This window comes from Macrosteles quadrilineatus, unplaced genomic scaffold, assembly GCF_028750875.1.
Source record: "Macrosteles quadrilineatus isolate MER2022 unplaced genomic scaffold, UCM_ALF_1.0 Scaffold_5__1_contigs__length_97177068, whole genome shotgun sequence".
NCBI lineage: Eukaryota > Metazoa > Arthropoda > Insecta > Hemiptera > Cicadellidae > Macrosteles > Macrosteles quadrilineatus.
In genome coordinates this window covers 59470793-59491809 of record NW_026542598.1, presented here as the reverse complement: position 1 = coordinate 59491809, position 21017 = coordinate 59470793, and the positions used below count along the sequence as shown (strand labels likewise).

Here is a 21017-nt window from a genome sequence, read left to right as displayed (position 1 = left end):
ACACTGTTTTAACATGGTGGCTATTTTTAATATTTCATGCCAAATTTCAATTAAACCGTTAATTTTACCAAAAAATCTCAAGATAAACATTTTATAAATTTTATTGAGGTATCAATGATATCTTGTTAAGCTTAGTTTGAGTTATGAATAACATAGAAGTTAATCTCTCCATATACAGTTTTCTCCATTTATACCCTATAAAACTTCATTCCCATAGTCCGGTCATGCTGGTTCGTGAACTCATTAGAATAAATGTTTAGATCCACTCTCAATTATAATAGTTCTAAATTTTTTTGCATTTACAATATTTTATAGCCACCATCGTATATTCGTATGACACACATGTGGAGGGTAGGCCTACCGTACAGTTTAAAATTATATAGAATATGCATACAGAACAAGTGTAGTTAAGTTTAACAATAGACGAATAGAATTTCAATATAGACCAACAGCAGTGCTGCAGTTAGCATAAGATCTGGCGTCCACTCCTTGCGCCTTAAGCACGTGTTACGTAACTACACGGTACTCCTAGCGGTGGACGCTAAAACTTATTTGAAAAAGACAAAAATAAATATGTCTAATGACACTTGTAATAATATATTTACACTAACTTATATTGTTGACTTACAAGACAGTAAATACATATAAAAGTACATGTACAATACTGTTCAAGAAGTTATTCAAAACTTGTGCTAACTGCAGTACTGCATTCGGTCTATATTTAATTCTATTTGTCTATGCTTTAACAAACAAGTAAACCAATCACAAAAGTCAGTAAATATTTGTTTCTATGGAAACAATTAAGTCTCCAATTAAATCTCCGACCAGAAAATAAATGGATGCTGTTAAATTTTGCAGTCGAATTTGGGAAAATTCATGTGGTTGGAGAGAGTTTGGAACAGTAAGAACAAATAAAGCAGTTCTGTGAAATACATGATGGAGTTTGTCCATTGGCATCACATTACTCCAATCTGAAATCTTGCAGAGGACAACAATAAAAAGGAACCATACCGCCTTCGGAGAAAGATGGTGACCATGCAGGGAAAGATGGGATTTTATGGGACCATGCAGGGATTTGATGTTGTAGCTGCAAGGTGTTGTTCTTCAGGTACTAATGTATGGAGAGGACTCTCTTTAGAGGAGTTTCCAAATGCCGAAGTGTTTTTGTTGGCCGCAAAATATGTGGAGAATCACATACTATGGAAAGGTGATCATCTGAGAACTTCAAGAGGAAGGCGCTGAAAAGATCAACAACTGAATGTTCTGCCTGAAGCTGAATTGCTGCAGAGAACAAAGGAAAAAATTAAGGCTTTCAAGGATATGGAAGAAAGGAAGAAACACAACTCAAGATTAGTATTAAGGTTTTTTATTTTATGTATCTAAGTATTTAGTAACTTATGTTTTAACCTATGTATTAACTAGTATTAAGTATCTTTGTAGTAGTATTAATCTGACCGAGTGAGGTAGCATCCTGCTATTTCACATTCGGGAGGTCTGACTAACAGGCCGACCATTCTGAAGAGAGTTTGTACGGTTTCTTTCCTCACTAAGGCGAATGCCGGAATGGTTCCCTCAAGGGCCGTACCCCACCAGGCAGAATGGAAGAATGGACTCTGTCCTAATTCTGTTTGGTTGAAAAAAAACCTTAAGTAGGTGACCCTCAAATAAACATATTATTATTCCCTATTACTGTTTTGTATTTATTATGTCTCTTAATTATAGTACTTTGAAAAAAAACTTGCTTTCTTGCAGGCAGATGATGGCAGATATGATGGCAGGACTTGGTCTTAATTATTCTGCTTGAATAAAACCCCAAGAAGGTGATAGACGGTTTGGGTTTAAAATAAAAACAGAAAACCTTTAACTTTACTTAACATTCTAGTTTTATATTTATGTACTAGTTTACAAGGATGCGGCCTCATGTCTGCTAATAAAGCATCGAAGTAAACAAATAACCTTCTTTACAAATAAAAATGTTATTAAAAATAGGGAGATTACAACAAAGAACAAAACTAAATTCTATCGATCAATACAAACCCCTATTATTTTAACCTGTCGTTATAAGCCGTTTTCTTGAGTCTTTCCAGCTCTTTTCTCTTTCCTTGCCATTTACTGCTCTTATTTATGAGTTTGACTTTTTCTATAGAAAATGACTCAATCAGCAAGCCATCGATGGTTATAACTCTTCAATGCTCGATCAATGCTAAATCTCAATGCTGTAGTTCAAATCGTTAAGGAGTTATGAATGTTTTTGTAAAAATCATACAGATACAGACATATAACAACTTCTTAACTTATTTTTTTTCAAGGAATCACTACATAAACTATGTCTCTACACCTTTTTTTGAACACTTGTATTTTGTATATTGCTTCTGCAACCACAGAGAACATGAACAAAGCATTCACTCAGTGTAGTATCTTCTAATTACATCGGAATTAACTACATAACAATCTTTCCTTGGTAAAAGGTGTACTTTTCTGACCAGGGTACCAAATAAAAAAACAATTATGGTTTTGTTCTAGGTAAAAACAAGCCAGCCACGATAGTAGTGCGAGTGGGGAACAACAGACCAGACCTGGGAACCAACCCTATCTGCAACAGATTCACAGGGTTCCTAGAGGAAGGCAAGCCACTCTTCCTACCATGCAACCCTCCAATGCCTGGTGCCTTTGTGTCTGTTCATCTGGAGGGAACCACAGGCACCAACCAGCTTAGTATTTGTGAAGCCTTTGTATACACTGACCAGGTAATACAACTTGTGGAAACTAAAATATAGATGTTATGTTATTTCCTATTTTGGGTATCACAAGATTGAGTAAAATGTATATTTGACTTTTTTTCCTGTAAGCAGTAGACAGTATATTCTCATCATTAGGACCAAGAAATGTCCAGATGATCAAGTTCAAGTAATTGAGCTTGAAATATTATTTGAAAGAAATATATTCCTATATGGAGGAATTTGGATGAAATGTAGATAAATGAGACTCACTTTGTTTTTGATCCCGTTTGTTTATCAAATATCAATTATCAATTATTATTATCAAATACAAAGAAAAAGAATCATGCGAGAGAGCATTCTCAAAATTTTGAACAATGTTATTCATTAAAAGGAATAAGAAAATTGGCAAAAGACGCACCAGACTTGAAATTAAGACAGCTTGAGCAAGCTCATCAATTAATACTTAAATCTAAAACACCTTCCGGTCTAAATTTGAGATAGTATATATATACACATATATATATATATATATAAAATTTTTTCTTTCTTTCTATCAAAACATTTTCTTTTTTACTTCTTCATAAATTATATGTATTTTGGATTTTTGCTAAAACCATATGATTCAGAGTGGTAAACACTTCTATTTGTTATTGTGTTTGTTCCTGAAGAAGGCTAATGCCGAAATATAGAAATTTCTATAAAAGTGTGTGATAAGTTTATTTTGAAAAAGAAAAAGAATAGTACAGGTTGACCACTAATGCCATTGCTTTCATACTGAGGGAGGATAAAAATAAATTCTTGATGCTAGTTAACTTTTGGGTGGTTGTAATTTTGTTTTATTAATGCCATCATTAGTACACCCAAAATGTATAACAAATATTTGAAATTCAGTTGATTTTGACCTCACATTAACAAAAGTGTTGAATCAAGAAAAACCTTCAGGGACTAATCAGTTATTTTTTCTCAATCACATCATTTATCTATCATTTTGCTATTGTAGGCGCTTCCCATTGAGAGATGTCCGCAGTTCAGAGACCAGCCACCAGGCAGCACTGCTACCTATAATGGCAAGTGCTATATCTTCTACAACCGCCAGCCCCTGAACCTACGGGAGGCATTGGCATTCTGCCGCAGCCGAGGCGGGTCTTTGGTGGACGAGAGTAACCCAGCTCTACAAGGCTTTATCAGTTGGGAACTGTGGAGGCGACACAGGTAGAGATACTGTCAATCAGTTCTAATAATTACTATGGGATAAGGGAGAGCTCCTGTATAGGTGGTGTAACAGGGCATTGGATAAGTAATTTGCTACACCAACATGAAAGCTACATACAATCAGGAGGGACTCAAAAAGAATTAGCAGCAGGCTTTTCACGAGTCCTTGAGTTGATTGTGTGCTCTCTACATAAAAACCGTTTAGAGCCATAACTAATATTTTACTCAAGCCAAAATATTATGAAACTCATCTATTTCAATAAATTAACCACTATCCTCTAAACCAAAACTAATTACCAAAATCAAAAACCTATAAGAACTTCTGTGTTGTTTAACCATTATCATCTCGGATATTCTCCCCATTGACATGAATATCAAATAAATTAATTGTTTAAATTGTACAGGTAAAATAATACAAAAACACTCCATATAAACAACAAAATTTGTACATTCATGAAATTTCAACCGTAAGTTACTAATACTATGAGAAATGAAGATCCGATGAGTCCCCAAAATTTTGGGCGTCCTAAGGCCCTTTTTGGGGCCCTTTTTGTTCCGAAAGGCCCTTGTTTCTGAATAATTTTGTTTTTCCTTTTACGTTTAAGGTCGAGTGAGGTGTGGTTTTCGATGGTTTTAGTTATTTTAAATCGATTGGGACTAGTTTTAAGTGTATTAAACCACTCCATACAGGGTGTTTCAAAATATAAATACTTTTTACGTTATTTAAATATTTATTCATAAAGTAATAAAATTAGTTACCTCCATGCTCTATATAAAAGGGGATTATTGAAAATAACTTGAATTCTTTACTATATAAGAGGAAAGGATCACAAGGAGTAAGAGAAACTATTAAATACCCCCGTCACAGCAAACCTGCAGACTAAGGGAATTTTCATTTGCCCGATTTTCAATTAAATCTAAAATAGCATTGAGTTTAATGAATACTTAGGTTTCCTGCTACAAGGAGGCTAATAAAGTGTGTTTATAGTAAAATATTAATAGCCTAGTATAAAACAAATAAATTTGACAAGTTTTATTAAGACATATCTATAAACAAACAAACAAAATCATTTTACACTATTCTCCCTAAGAATAACATGGAATTTTAAATTTACAATTTTTGAATTTAATTCATAACTAATACACTTACAAAACACGTTAATATACTAAATTATTTGTTTTCTTTAAGCTCTTTAAAATGCTCTGGAGAAAAATTGGGAAACGTTGTGTTTTGAGGGTCAAAGATTACAAATTTTTATCACATAAAACCCTGTTCCAAGGACCAATAATGCCGGTTTTGTTAAAATTGAACCAAAATTACTCGAGTTATCATGTTTGGTTTCGGGTCTATGTTTTACCATAAGACCTTCGGTATTAGATTATTTCCTATATGGGAAGTTAAAGGGGGATAAGTTATCACCCGTAAGGGGGGGGGGGTTAGGTTATATGGTGGGTAAAAGGGTATGGATTAAGTTTTACACTATAACATAATAACATAGGTTACTATGCAAAAATTTCAACTTTTAAGGTGGTGTGAATAATCTGTCAATGTGTTTTTTATGCAAATCTATTAAGACCAATTTCAAATTGATATGTATTATTCTTAGGTAGTTATTTAAGTTATTTTTTTACATTTATTAAAAATTAAAACAATTGTATTTGTATAAAACCTTACATTACATATTAACATGACTTAAACTAAAAATTTACTTAAACTAAATCTATTTTTCTACAATTTCCATAGTATCTCTGTTTAAAATTTCATCATCACAATAATTATTCTCAGACGACTCATAAACAATTTTATTATTCTTAGCAACTTGTCCATCTTTACTGATTTTGTCCAAGTTGGTGTTCAAGCGGGATTCCCCCTTTACAAACCTTGCATATTGCAGAACAGGCAACACCAATCTTAAAGCACAAACAATGTGGTGCAAAAACACCTTTCATACATACTGACGTTTGCAACTTGTATCATAAATTCCTCAAAATTATTTTAAATCAATACAAGTACGGTTATCTTTTGTGGTTATGACGACCAGGACAGCACTAAGACATCAGAGCAGCATTGTCGGTACAAGCATTTTTGTCCTGAACAATGGGAACGAGGTTTATGGGGCAAAAATTGAGTTTTCCCATTTACTTTACCCTCGAAACACAAAGTTTCCCAATTTTTCTCTAGAACATTTTAAATAGCTTAAAAACAAATAATTTAGTATATTAACATGTTTTTGTATGGTTATTAGCTACGGATAAAAATACTAAAATTGTAAATTTAAGATTCCCATGTTATTCTTATGTAGAATAGTGTAAAATGATTTTGTTTGTTTGTTAATAGATATATCTTGATCAAACTTGTCAAATTTATTTGTTTTATACTAGGCTATTATTAGCCTCCTTGTAGCTGCAAAAATAGGTAATCGTTAAACCAATGGTGGTTAAACGCAATGCTATTTTAGATTTAATTCAAAATCAAGTAAGTAAAACGGAAATTCGCTAGGTCTGCAGGTTTGCTGTGACGGGAATAATTAATATTTTCACTTACTCCTTGTGATCCTTTTCCCTTACGTAGTAAAGAATTACAATTATTTTCAATAATCCCCTTTTATATAGATCATGGAGGTAACTAATTTTATTACTTTATGAATAAATGTTTAAATATCGTAAAAAGTAATAATATTTCGAAACACCCTGTATGGAGTGGCTTGATACACTTAAAACTAGTCCCAATTGATTTAAAATAACTAGAACCATCGAAAACACACCTCACTCGAGTTTAAACGTAAAAACAAAATTATTCAGGAACAAAGGACCCTTCGGAACAAAAAGGACCCCAAAAAGGGCCTTGGGACGCCCAAAATTTTGGGGACTCGTCGGATCTTCATTTCTCATTTTATTAGTAACTCACAGGTGAAATTTCATGAATGTACAAATTTTGTTGTTTATAAAACCCTATTTTACCTGTACTTGGCAGGAGTGACACCAGCAGCCAGTACTGGATGGGAGCCGTGAGAGATCCACAAGACCGCAACAACTGGAAGTGGCTCGGTGGAGACGATGTCACTGTCAGCTTCTGGTCACTGCCCGGTGGAGACGAGGACTGTGCGAGGTACGACGGAGCCAAGGGGTGGCTGTGGAGCGACACCAACTGTAACGTCAAGATCAACTACATCTGCCAACACCGTTAGTATACAGTACATTATATTGTAATGCGTGAAGTCAGTCTTGATTGCACTTTTTCATGTCCATGCTAGTTACATTTTCAATACATGAATTACAAACAATTTAAAGAATAAGTATCTTTTAATCTTTTAATCTCTATTCTTACCTGGCTTAAATACCTACATTCCTATGGCCGCCATTTCTAAGTAAAGTATTAAAATACCTACCAAAGTGTGATGTTAAAAAATAACTAGATTAGGGATTGGGCCGTTCCCTTTAAAATAGACTCCATTACATATGTTCAATAACAACTCCATAAAGGTTCAATACTTTAAATCATACGAGGTACATGGAGTTTGAATATTTGAAAGCATGAGTTAACATGTTTTATGCTAATAGTCATTAAAGATGAGACTTAACCAACCATTACTGAAAATCAACAGTTGACATATTCAGACTTAACCTAGACTATCACCATAAATTATGCTTAGTAACTGATGGAGATGTCAGGATGAAGAAAGTCATCCAGTGTCCAAAAAACTCAAAAAGAGGAGTTTCTATAACATGCTTTAGTTTCAAAATTTAATCTATATTCTATCACAAACTACAAAGTATAGTTTTAAGTACTGAAAACCAATTAAATCAAGAGACACCCCTCTAATTTGATTTATTATGGGAATCTGTTTAAAGTTTGTTAATGTTTTAAACACTATCTCCCATCTTTTCCACAGAACCAAAGGCTTGTGGTAAACCAGAGCAACCTCCCAACTCCACGATGGTCGCCAAGAACTTCAATGTTGGAGCCACAATCGAGTACAGTTGTGACGAGGGGCATCTTCTGGTCGGGCCCAGCTCTCGAGTTTGTCTCCCCACCGGCTTCTACAATGAGTTCCCTCCAGTCTGCAAACGTAAGTTGAGAAGAAATTGCTAGACAAATACTCCAAGTTAGCAAATTACTAGGTGTTTTATTGAGTTAATCCTCAAATAGGTTTGAGGGGAAAGGAGTTGTATACCTACTTAATTTCCACTTACATTTTTTCCATAATCGGATCAGGAACTTTATCTCATTGTATTGAATGAGCTGGATACTTTGATCCAGCTTTAATCAAAAGGATAACTTACTGTGTTTAACAGCTGGTCATAGCTTTGACTATTGGTAGATTTAGACATTCCATCCTATGCCAGTTTTAAAATAAAATACCCCCGCCGCAGCAAACCTGCAAACTAAGCGAATTATAACTTGTCTGAGTACATATTTACCAAAATATTTCCATAAATAAGACATATTTATTCCCAATTTAAATAACATTAGATTTAACGAGTGCTTAGGTTTGCTGCTACAGGGAAGGTCAACAGTTTTTTTTGACCAAACTAAATAAATAACTAAGTAAATCGGTCCCTGGTCCAGGTCTTACCATGAGACTTACGGTAATATAAATTCACTAAAAAACGTTTTAAAATGACGTAGTTTATATGAGGCACTGACATATTACGCTGATCTAAGTTACTGATTTATGTCAAATATGTAGACTTTCAAGACAATTCAAGCTGATAGGAAGACTTATTATAAGCTAGGAGCTTTTTAGTCACGTCAACTGCCTCAATAACAAAAAATGTGGTAGGAAATGGAATTTTAGACACTAGCCCAATCTGTGTCTGGCTTACAGAACTAAGATTGTTTTTAATAAAAAACTTGGTCCGATATAGATGGGATGTACTTCAGTATCCAAAAGTCAATGATCTTATTAAAAGGAATTCTTGGGGTATTTCACTATCTCACGCTGATATTTTTTTGTTGGAACACATATAGTTACGTCTGCCTCTTATACATAGTGGAGTGAAAATTTAAAAACGTACGTTTTCAGGAAAAGCACTTTGCAAATTTTTTTCCCCTTTTTTCAAAACTTTTATTATTATTTTTATTTCATTAACATTTGAAGTTTCATAAAATGTCCATGGTAACGCAATATCTTTGGTATTTTTTTTTAAAAAGAGCATCTTTAGTGGAGAAACACAAAATCCTGTCACGACCATAACAGACGTTTAAATGAATATTAAAAATAGTTAATATTATTTTTATAACTATGTTTTGTTATAAACTAATTTACTTTTATGACCATTATACAATAAAAAGGTCACTGAGCTTTTGGTACATTTGGTCTTTCTAGAAAAAAATAAATAAACTCAAAAAATTGAAAAAAGCCAATAAAATCTTTTTAAATTTGTATAACTCCAAAAAAACTTACCTGAGACCCGAAAAATCGTTATGTTTGTATAGAGCTGTGCTGCTTTTGTGTAAAAAACATGGAAATATGACGATATTTTAATTTTCAAAATTTTTATGATAGAAATCATAAACGTGATGGTCAGGGACAAGCGGTACGGTCGTGAAATTTCTGAAATAATCTAAATCTTTCTAAACAATCCTTCAATTATACTGTTAGTTATAATAAAAATAAGTGTTTCAATTGAACTAAGCTGTTCAAATGACAATTATATTAAAGTTATTGTCACGACCAAACACACTATAATCCATAAGGCTGGATTGGTCGTGAAAAAACCCGCGATGGTCGTGAAACTTTGGTCGTGAAATTACGTGTTATTTGGCTCTGTTCTGGCGGTAGCCCTGCACCTCATGTTCGAGGATACAAAGTGAACTTCTAGGTTAATCTAGCAATTGAAATATCTTATAAACAAAAATTAACACCATGTCTACTTCATCGAATGACTACGTACGGTCATGGACACACCAAAATTACAAAAAACACAATCTTTCCTTTATTAATCTTGTAATTCCTCCTTTCAACTCGAAACGACCGGCACTACGATCCTGACGTACACCCCGAACTCTCTAAAACCAACTGACTCCATCGACGCCAGGCTTGCCACTGTCGTGCTCCAAAGTTGAAAATTTTTCCCAAATGGTCGTGACGCCAAATCGAGGGACAGACTTATTTTTTCATGGTAGTCAGTTTGCAATGACAATAAAATTATAATATGCTCCTTTTTTGTAAGTTTAATAACCATTGATGACATAAAAATATGGCTTTATATATTTCGGCATGAATAATTAGTCTAAAAACAGCGTGAAAGTTGGAAAATGTACCCTGGGGACACGTCATGGTCGTGAATTTCGAGACTTTAAAAATACAAAAAAAATACCTAGAATCTATTTAAAACCAAATAAATGTGTGTAACATGTTGCCCCCGTCCCAAAAAATATTAAAACACATAATAATAAACTACAAATCCAGTATCTACGAAGTAAAAGGCCAGGGACATGAAAACGTACGTTTTTAAATTTTCACTCAGTGATATAATATACGGTACTTACTAAATTAAAAATCTTGTAGGAGTACAATGCGGCTACCCTGCAGACATAGCCAATGGAGACTACCAGCTGTTGAATGACAGTGTAGGCTACATGAGTCAGGTGCTATACAGCTGTGAGGAAGGGTACAAGCTGCTGGGCCGTGCTCAGCTGACGTGTGACTTAGACGAGAGATGGGACGGCCCACCTCCCAGGTGTCAACGTAAGTATCTTGCTGGCTAGCCACAATTTGATAACATAGTTATGGGCATAACCAATTGGTATTTGAATGAGAACTTGATACATTAACTTAGGTTTTGTTTTAGGAGAAAAGTCTTAACACATCTAAAATAAAACTACATTAACTAAAAAATGGTTTAAAAGGTGTGTGAATGTCTGCAGCAATGGAGTTGGAAATCGATAGTGAGGATTTTGATCATTTGTAACAAATTATCTGGGTAGCCATGTAGTTATAGTGCTCACCTTCAAATCTGTATGTCGCTGGTTCAATCCCGAGCACGATGGATCTTGGATCTAGATCTAGATGACATTATTGTCATTGGACTACCAATTAATTAATGATGCTTCTTAACAAAGGTTGACATAGGATGGTATCATACCAGGGTTTAAGGGTTTAGATTGTTCCCTTACAAACAACATAAACAGTTCCATTCACTTGATTGGTTTATTGATTGAATCGATGTATGTCAGCCACAGATGGGTTTTTTGTGCTCCTCATTTGGTACACCAGAGCCCGTCAACCCTGAGTTGCTTGATGAACTGCAGCACCTCCTGAGGAAGGTGTCTGCCCCTTATCATTGTTCCAAGAAAGCTTTTCCTTACCATTCATTCACGTAGAACACACAAAAAAGAATAAAGAGACATGTTTATTGACTCAATAGTCAACAACTACTAGGTAGTTTATTGGAGTTAAAAAAATCAACAGTGTGAGATCATAATGTGAATTATCAATGTAGCTTTAACTTAAACTTTAAATAACATTAAATTTTTTATCCTTCCTGAAATATAAATTATAACAATATGTTTTTTTTATAACTTTGTATAGGTTAATCATAGCTTAAAGTAAAAAGTGTATTGAGAGTTAGCTCAAAAATATCATAGTTGTTATAAAATGGTAAGTAGTGGCTACAAGGCACACTTCTTTCAAATGACACTATTTTCTCGATTCCTAGCACAATGAATTATAGACAATATAATATTTCCGCCCTTCTCAGTTTCCGAACTATGCACCAAATCTGAACTTGGCTGAATATTGTCAACTAGCAATATTAACTTTGTTTTAGTATTTTCTTTCATTGATCTATTAAACTTTTAACTTCAATACAAATTATGTAAACATAAAAATACCATACGATAAAGTGTTATGAATACTTCCTTTCTTTGTTAGCATAACTTATAAAGGAGTATGGAGCTATACAAAGTACATGCTGTAACTTTTGGATTTTAAAACCCCTTAAATGAATCAATGTAATCGATTTACAGCAATCAAATGCAGTGATCCACCTGAAATAGAGAACGGGGAAGTTTTCATAGACAGCAATGTAACAGTTGTTGGGACAGTTGTTGAATACACCTGCATTTCTCGCAAGTATCGGCTAGTTGGGGCTAAACAAATTATTTGTCTGCCTTCGGGCCAATATGACAAACCTGCTCCCGAATGCAAAGGTAAACTGAAAGCACTGTTCAAGATTTATAATTCTTCTTCTTCTCTGCTGCTGTCAACCGTTCTTCAATTTCATCCCTGTTATTCAGCGTTTTCTGATCCTATATGATCTCTCTCCATCCTTTGTGGTTAATTTTGAAAACCTATAAAATTGAATAAATAGTCTATCTTAAGTACTGTATGAAAGTTTATCAGTTTCAGGAAGTAGACCGTTTGCGTTGTTTAAAATCACGATTTAATATATATTGAAAAAGCTTCAGAAAGAGTGGTTTTTAGTTTTTGGAACTCCTCTTAGATTTAATCATTTAAACTATTTCACTCAGTTGCCATCAATTGGGCAGTAATTTTAATAATTCATGAACTTACTAACTTACTAACCAAAAATTCATAACTCTTATCTTACATTAACCAACCTAATGCTAATCCTTATCATTTACTAACATTTAGTAATTACTGAAAGCATGACTACTGTAGGCGAGAGTTAAGAAGTCCTCTGAGCCAAAGCGAACGCAGCAATGTTTGTATGTTGCCGCGCGGTATCTGCAGGTGTTCTTTTGGTTTTAACGCAGTGGATGTGAGCCCTGACTGCCGCGTGGAACCCGCTCGACCCGCCTAGATCTCAAGTAGCAAGCGCCTGCATTTTTAGAATAGGCCAGGACTCAGAGGACTTCTTAACTCTCGCGGACAGTAGTGGGTGCCTAAGTTTTTCTTGGGTAGCCATTTAATGTTTTGTTGCTAGGTCTATAAAAAAATGTGTGTATACATATTTTTGATCATGCATATAAAGAAAGACTTAAAATGTATTCTAAATTACAACAGTAGAATGACTTACAGCGTTTATTATTTAAATTGTGTTTTGATGGCTAATTTTGACTTAACTAAGACAATTCCTATGTTCAAAAAGATTAGAGTACCATTCTTCATAATGCAGCACTTTTCCCTGGCGTTAGTGGCGTTTGTAGTAAAATTATATAAAGTTTCCTGTATCTATTACAGTATTCTAAAAAAATCCTTTAAGACACTAACAAGACCACAACGAAAGGAAAAACTTCGTGGCATATTAACACTAAAACTTTTTTTAGAAGTGAAGCAGACACCTGTCGTGCCACTAGTGACAGCGCCCAAGCCTCAGACGACGACTCGCCTACCACCCACACGTGAACGTCCCCGGCCGTTCTCCCCTCGCCCTACCACACCTCCCACCACTCCAACTGATGAGGACAATGAGGCGGAGGACAGCAAGCAGAGCGAGTCCGGACGAGTGCCTCAGATTGTTGTGGCTTCTGCTCATCCCCAGGACAACGAGATCCCAGACTCCGTCCATGTTCACAACAATCTGCTTCACAACGGAGCCGATCTGCCAACTCATTCAACAGACGACAGGCGGGAGACTCTCGGAGCTAAGTTGAACCTTGGTATGTGTCTCTTTGGTTACTGTTGATACTGTTGATGTGTTTTATCCTCCATTAAGTTTGTTAAAGTCCAAATGTTTGCCAGTCAAAAATCCTGCTTATTACATTCAAAGCTAAAACTAAGCAATTTAGTCCTTAATTCACTAAACAAGTGTTTAAAATATTACCTACTAACAATCTAAATTAAAACCCAAAAAAGTTGTGAACTCCCCACTGTCTTTATTGTGTCAGTATTTTGTAAGTTATTATGAACTATGAGCTCAGACAGGGCCCCTATTATAAATAAGTCCAGTGGGCACGGACCCAGGGGCGCAAGAGGTTTTAGGATTGTTGGGGGTGCAAGGAAAATAAAAACTGCTACACAATGTAGGTGGAGAGGGGTGTAGTTATCTCTTGGCGCATTGCACGTATCACATGCAAACAGAGGGTCCGAGGCCAGGAAGTATACTTTTGAGTTTTAAGTAACAAAGCAAGATGTTTTTTTCAGACTCAGGTGCCATTTGTCATAGGGGTATGAATTAATGTTGCTATCTAACAAAAAGGTGCTATCTGACGTTAGATAGTAACAAGACCAGGGTTTGGACCGTTCCCTTTAGTAACGTAAAAACTATTAGTGTACAAAACACACCAAACAAAACACAAAAATACACAATTTTGAGAGTTTTAGATCTATACAGAAGTTTTAAAATGTTGAATTTATAGACTACAGCCCCTTTTTTTAGTATTGTAACTAATCAATAATGCCTTATTTTTTGTTTTCACAGCACGTGGATAAAATACTTTGCAGGAAAATTTACTAGTGATGCTTTTATGTCATAGAATAGATTTGATTTATCTTTGCGTAAGGTACAGATTTTTAAGACGAAGATTTAAGTGGAAAGCTTTGTTCGTTACTTAGCTAGCTTGTTCTGTAGCCGGTGCCATTCATTATAAATCCAATGATCAGGTATGGGTCTAGTTTCAAAATCTTTTAAGATTTCTCAGGATCAAACTTTGTTTCCAAATCGATTACCATTTAAGCGCCATATCAACTCTACATCCCGCTAGCCAAGCATTCGTTTGGGATTCAGAAAATGCTTCCAGGAGTTCTTTAAGATTTATTTTTTGTTACCGGTAGTTAATTTTTGTAATGTTTGCAGGTGCCATCATCGCTCTTGGAGTATTCGGAGCGTTTGTGTTCCTAGCAGCAGTGGTCACCACAGTTGTAATTCTAATCAGGAGGTAATGAATATTAATTTAATTTTTATCACAATCAAAAAAACAGACAATTTTATACAATTTGTTCCAATTTACAAGCATAAAGTTAATATTTAGTCATACAAATTTAATTATAACGTTTTTAAAAGGTACATTGTTATGTTTAGGTCATATATCATATTAAAATATCATCATCCATAAACTCTATTAGATTGTATGAAAATGTTAAGTAAATAAAAAGTGAATTAAAAGATGGGGGAAAGATGGGGAAAGCATAGAAATTGTACTGTAACAAAGAGCTAGTTCAACAGTTATGCTTGATACAACGCTCAACAGTTACCAATATTCTTACAAAAAGGACGAAAACCTTTATAACTGTAAGGTTAGTCCCTACATTTAATTGTGTCAACAATTAATCAAATCATTCATATTAATTTTATTCTAAAATTTTTTTACTGTATCCATCCATTTTGGAGTGTAAGGGGCAGGTGCCTGATCTGTACTCCCGCCAGGGATTCTTTGTAAGTTATAAACTGTGTAATAATTTTTGATAATACAATTTTTAACTATTTGGAAGTACGCCTTACAAAGCCACAACAAATTTATTTCATGTTACTACAGTCTGAATATAATAAATACACACGGTACAAAAATAATATCTATACAGAGTGTTCAAAAAAGATGGGGACATAATTTACATAGTGATTCCTTGGGTCAAAATAAAGAGAAAATCAAGAATAATTTTTTTCCAAAATAACTTCAGTAACCAGATATCTGCCATTATGTATTTTTTACATAAACATTTCTATCTTTAAATTTTGTCAACCGATCTTGATGAAACTTGGTATGTATGTTGAGGTAGAAGACACCCATGCTAGAAAAAAAATTCATCTTGATTCAACTAAAAATTTCAAAAGGGCGGCCATTGTAATTTTTTAATCGTAATTAATAAAAGTTGGCTGATTTTATGAAAAGATGTCAAGAACACTTTTACTTGGCATTTTTTAGCAATTTAATAAGTTTGAAAAATTAAAATTAAGTCCATTTTGAAACTTTAAGTTGAATCAAGATTTTTTTACATGGGTCTCTTATACCTTAACATAGGCTACATACCAAGTTTCATAAAGATTGGTTGTAAAAATTCAAACATACAAATGTTTATGTAAATACAAAATGACGGATATCTGGTTAACAAAGTGATTTTGGAAAAAAATGTTATTCCTTGATTTTCTCTTTGACCCAAGGAATAACTACGTAAATTATTTCCCCACCTTTTTGAACCCCCTGCCCTGTATAAAAAACAAGTGATTTAAAGAAGGTATCTCAAGCAGTTGCATTTAAAAACAGTTATTGCTAAACAATTACAAATTTGGTCAAATACATCTGAAACCTTTCTGCTCTGCACACAACACATTGCACTCTTTCCTCTCTCAGCTTTACTTTGGTGATTAGTTTTTATCTTCATTTTGCATGCTCTGTGCAAATCTTCTATAATTCATTCTCTTCAATGCATGCTTTCTGATATTTCACATGTCACTTTACTTTTCTTTATAGAGTAGAAAGAATGAGGTCAAAGATTATAAACTGTTTATCCTGGTAAAAAATAAAACTTTTATTGAATTATTCTTATGTAATCTAATGCAATGTGTAATATAAATCCACAGTTTCTTCAGTTCATCAAACGTTTATAGCCTAGTTTGTTGTTGTTGCTGGTGAATTTACGTAATTAAGGATATCATTTTCATTTGTAGCTTCAGCCAAACAAAATACCTTAAAGCAAAAGAATTTCTTTCACCATTACTCTCTTAAACTCTTATTTTCACTCAATAAGCTAACTCACACAACCCAAGCAAAGTATTTGGTTGTATTTTTTCAGTTGTAAATTCCATGAACCTTGGTCAGATCTCTAATTTCTAAACCAATATAGACTTATGACCGATCTAGACCTATGAAGTCTCACATTAATATCTCAGAACTTCTCTGCTTCTAAGATAACCTAACCTAAACTAAACTAGGTTACTGATGTGTTTTTAAATGTAAATTTTTTTGGTCAGAAAACTGATTTTTAAATAAACATTATAACCTATAAAATGATGTAGAGGACTTTCTCAATGATAACACCTAACCTAGCCCCGAACAAAATGAATAACTGAACAGTTTTGTTGGTAATTGTAACCTTCCTTAGTCCATATACAGACTTTTAAACCAATATCATAACCTATAAAGTTTCACACTAATATCGCAAGTCTTTTCCGCTTCTATGTTAACCTAACCTAACCTGACTAACGCTGATTGGTTGTGGGTGTGTGTGGTTGGTTGCAGTGGGAGGGATGCAAAACACAAGCTTCCCCCTGCCCGAGCCATGCCCTCGCGTTGGTACACTCTGCTCGCTTTGCCCTTCCCTGACCAGCAAGTTGGGAGACGGGAGTTCTCCCGAGCATATCGAAGTCGGGCAGGATATTTCTCTAACCCGATCTGATCCAGTGTGATCCACCCGACTTAAATGTCGTGAACTTAGTACAAAGTACAAGGTACAGTTTCACTGAGTTGACCCACTGTACAAATGGATGCACACTCGTAGACTCGCAAATGTTGAGGTTGAGACTGTATAAAGCTTTCATGATTTTGCAATTTGTTGTTTGGATGTATAATTTAATCAAGTTTGTTATTGTAAGTGTAAAAGGGCTCTTAGTGTATTGGAAACGGGACTGTTAGATTTACCTCTAATTCGTTACCTAATTGTAATTCCTACGGTGCATCAGTGTGTCTGGTTTAGGCTCTCATTTGTGTTTACTGGCTGAGATTAGCAAATCCAGGGTTATTTATTAGGAACAATAGACAAGGACAGAGAACCAAAGTGCTAAAAGATTTGGATACGTCCTAGTGACAAAAATAAACTGTATAACAGTACATACTGTAAGTAAATTTTGAAGAGTCCAATATATTTTAAGATCTAAGTATACATCTATCTTAACCTTTTGAATTTGTCCTAGCATATTAACCAGTTAACATATTTCAATAACAACATTGCGACCTAAAGAAAATTGAATAAAATAAATATGTGTATACAAGGAAATAAAGGCTCCCAAATGGGTCAAAATATACTTCTTATATTTGAAAATAATGATACCACATCTTATAGTCTTCAATCTTGAATGAGCAAGTGTTGATATGCATTTAATTGTTCTTTTCATTGTAACTGTGCATGGTTTTGGTGCTTTATTCAAAGTGTTTTTAACTTGTTATCTTCTTAAAACTTTCTTAATATTCCTTGTAGTTAGATTGCACATCACTTTTCACATTATTGGTAACCTTATACCTTATACTGAATGCTGTAAAAATTTCTCAACAGTTTTTACTTGGTACTGTATTCTAAATACCTCACTTTTGCATGCATAATACCTATTTTTAAATTCTGCAATGCATTATGTATAAAAAATGCACACATATTAACTGTTTACTTTAAATTGAACACTTGTAGTGAAGAAATAAAAATAAAATACCAAAACAATATTAGCGCATAAAATTCCACTAATTCAATATCTTAATGTCAAATACAAAAAACCCTATCAAAATGTAAATATGGGCGTTCTGAAACTGATGTTTACAGTGCAAAACCAATCTTCTAAATATTCAATAAAAAATATTAAAAAACAATAACTAATTGTTATCCTCAAATTTTACAAAGTTTGTATTTTTTATGATATTTGCTAGTAACAGTATGCTATTTACTAATTTCATTCCAGTTGATGGCTCATTGGTAGATTGTGCATGACTGTAGCTCCTTCATCTTATATTGTATTTTCATTGTGTAATTCATTGGCTAAAATTATCTATTTTCTTTCAGTAAATGGGGATTCAGGTATTCATGCAGCTAAAAAAAATTATTTATCGAATTACAACATTTTCTTATACAGGATATTGGCACATAAATGTCCATAGATGATAAGTAACTTTTTGACACAAAAAATACAATCCAAACTAACAATGTAGAACATTGGATTTATCGTAAAGTTTCAGTCTTAAAAATATTTGGAGAATCTATAAATTGTCATGAATTTTTTTTTCTGTTTCTGCTCCTAAATTCATTAATAACATTATAACCATTTATATTATAAAACAAATTACTACAAATATTTAACTTGACTATTTCAATTTGCAGGAATCGAAGTGCCAAACACTACCGCCACCGAGCATCACCTGACTGCAACACTGTCGCAAGTTTCGACTCGTCGAGCTCTGAGTCCCGCGGAGGGTTGAATCGCTACTACCGCCAAGCGTGGGAGAATCTCCACCAATCAGCGAGCAGTAAGGTGGCCAACCACCCTCCCCTACGGCGCAAGGAGACACTGGACCGCGAGGGGGTGAGGGATGGCAGTGAGTTGGTAGTGAGTGACGTTTACCCGCAGCAGCGCAGAGAGACGACAGAGAAGAAGCGACACCACCACCATCACCACCACCAGGGAGAGTGGAGGGGGCACCAGCACGCGCGATCTCCACACAAGGCTCGCTACTAGAAACTTTAGTCTTAAGTCTTCAATTTCAAACATTGTGACTCTAACCCTTTGCGATTGGCAATACTGTTTATGATGTCTCAAACAGTTAAGTGGTCAGTTTCATGACTTTTGTGCATAAACTGTGGTAGTTCACCTTAGTTGTCACTGCCACTTGGATGACTAGTATTAAAACTTGCTTACACTTTGAAGGTTAGCAACGTTAACAAAAATTACATTTTTTGTCAACAAACAACAAACAAAACTTTGTTTGTTATAATGTGTGTCATGTCTGAGTGGTAATATCTAGTGTGCAGCTTTGAAATTGAATTCCAAACTAGTGGGAAGAAGCTGCTATGATTGCTGCTGAGCTGAAACTTGTAATGCAAGCCGCAGAGACAAGAGCAAAGGGTTAAAAATTATAGGTCATTCATAAAAAAAGCTAAGAGCGGAAACAGTATTTTTTTTAATAAATTTTATATTCTACAAATTGGAATAAACTATAAATTTTATTTATAAGGTTTGAGAATATGTAAGCCATATAAGAATTTTTTTCAGTGTTAAAAATAGTAATTTCGAAATTTTAAAAACAAACAAAAAATTGTTTGCTCAATTCATTAATTTTGCTTACAAAGTCCCCTGGATCTTTAAAATTATGCACCCATTCAATAAGTATAATACTTAAATATATTTTGTAAAAACAGATTTGTTACCACCTTTTTTTTGCTTCAAAATATTTTACCGATTGGATAATATATTGTACATAGCCTACAAGAAAACTTACCAAAAAACTATATATTTTGGTTTTTTTTTTGTTTTTGCTGTATTTGCTATCATTATGGTTAACGTTTATACCAGTGGGTGCAAGCAAGATCAAATTTTATATTAACTTTTACAAATAAAGTTCTAATTCTTTATATAAATTTAGAATTACAGATTATTATTGTTAATATTTTCTTTATAAGCTTACTCATAATTAGTAGCAATATATTTTGATATTTGAAGATTTTTATGATATAAAGAACATCACAAGTAACTCTGAATGTTCAATGATGTTATGTGACATATTAGTTTAACAATTCTACTGTATGATGATTAATTTATTCATTAACAAACACTTTGATTATAACAGTAGTTTGATTTATAGTTGATGCCAAAGCAAGATTCTATAGTACATTTTGTGTTGACTGTTATAAGCTTTTTCTCTAATTTTATAAACGCTGTTTTTAATGTATATATTACCTTAAATGTTACGTTAGTGATCATAGTCTTAAGATATTCATATTGTGTTTAAAATACCCTGAGTGTAAACGTTTTGAAGCTATTTTTCTGCAAAATTAACAAGTTTTTCTTTGGTGGTAGAAAATACCGCTGGTGTATAAATTGGAAAGAAATTCACATTCAAGGAATGCCTTGGCCATACTTTGAGGTTATTGAATCAAAGTAAAGCTGATGCAAATCTTAATAAGGTCGCACTCTACCGCTTGTCCAGATGAGAATAGAGAACTAACAATTATTTAAAACAACGACTGATAAAGAAATATTTGTAAATAGTGAGCTGTAGTTGTAGAGAAAATGTTCACAAGTTTATTAAAATTTATTGAAATGTGTATATAATACTTATCTTTGAAACCTCTATCTTAATTGTTAAAATTTTTAGAATATTAGATGTAAGTTAATTTTATAAATCGTGCTTTTGTATGTATTTATTGTAAAATAAATGTTGAATATTTATTTCTCGACTTCTTGTACTTTCCTTGGTTGTATTCATTCAGTCAATGAATATTTTTAGCGACGCCACAGACTAAGCACTTACGGTACTCCTTT

The 21017-nt window shown here is 33.8% G+C and overlaps 1 protein-coding gene across 1 annotated transcript in view; it reads left to right on the top strand.

Moving 5' to 3' along the window:
* Positions 1-20815, top strand: part of LOC128995841 (uncharacterized) — a 74910-nt gene extending 54095 nt beyond the window's left edge. Inside the window, exons 4-12 of the mRNA XM_054420862.1 lie at positions 2524-2747; positions 3721-3932; positions 6907-7115; positions 7826-8002; positions 10448-10627; positions 11908-12090; positions 13171-13503; positions 14640-14721; positions 18860-20815. Of these exons, the coding sequence (XP_054276837.1) occupies positions 2524-2747; positions 3721-3932; positions 6907-7115; positions 7826-8002; positions 10448-10627; positions 11908-12090; positions 13171-13503; positions 14640-14721; positions 18860-19214 (1955 nt within the window). The 3' untranslated portion in view covers positions 19215-20815. The remainder of the gene's footprint in view (positions 1-2523; positions 2748-3720; positions 3933-6906; positions 7116-7825; positions 8003-10447; positions 10628-11907; positions 12091-13170; positions 13504-14639; positions 14722-18859) is intronic.
* The last annotated feature ends 202 nt before the right edge of the window (positions 20816-21017 follow it).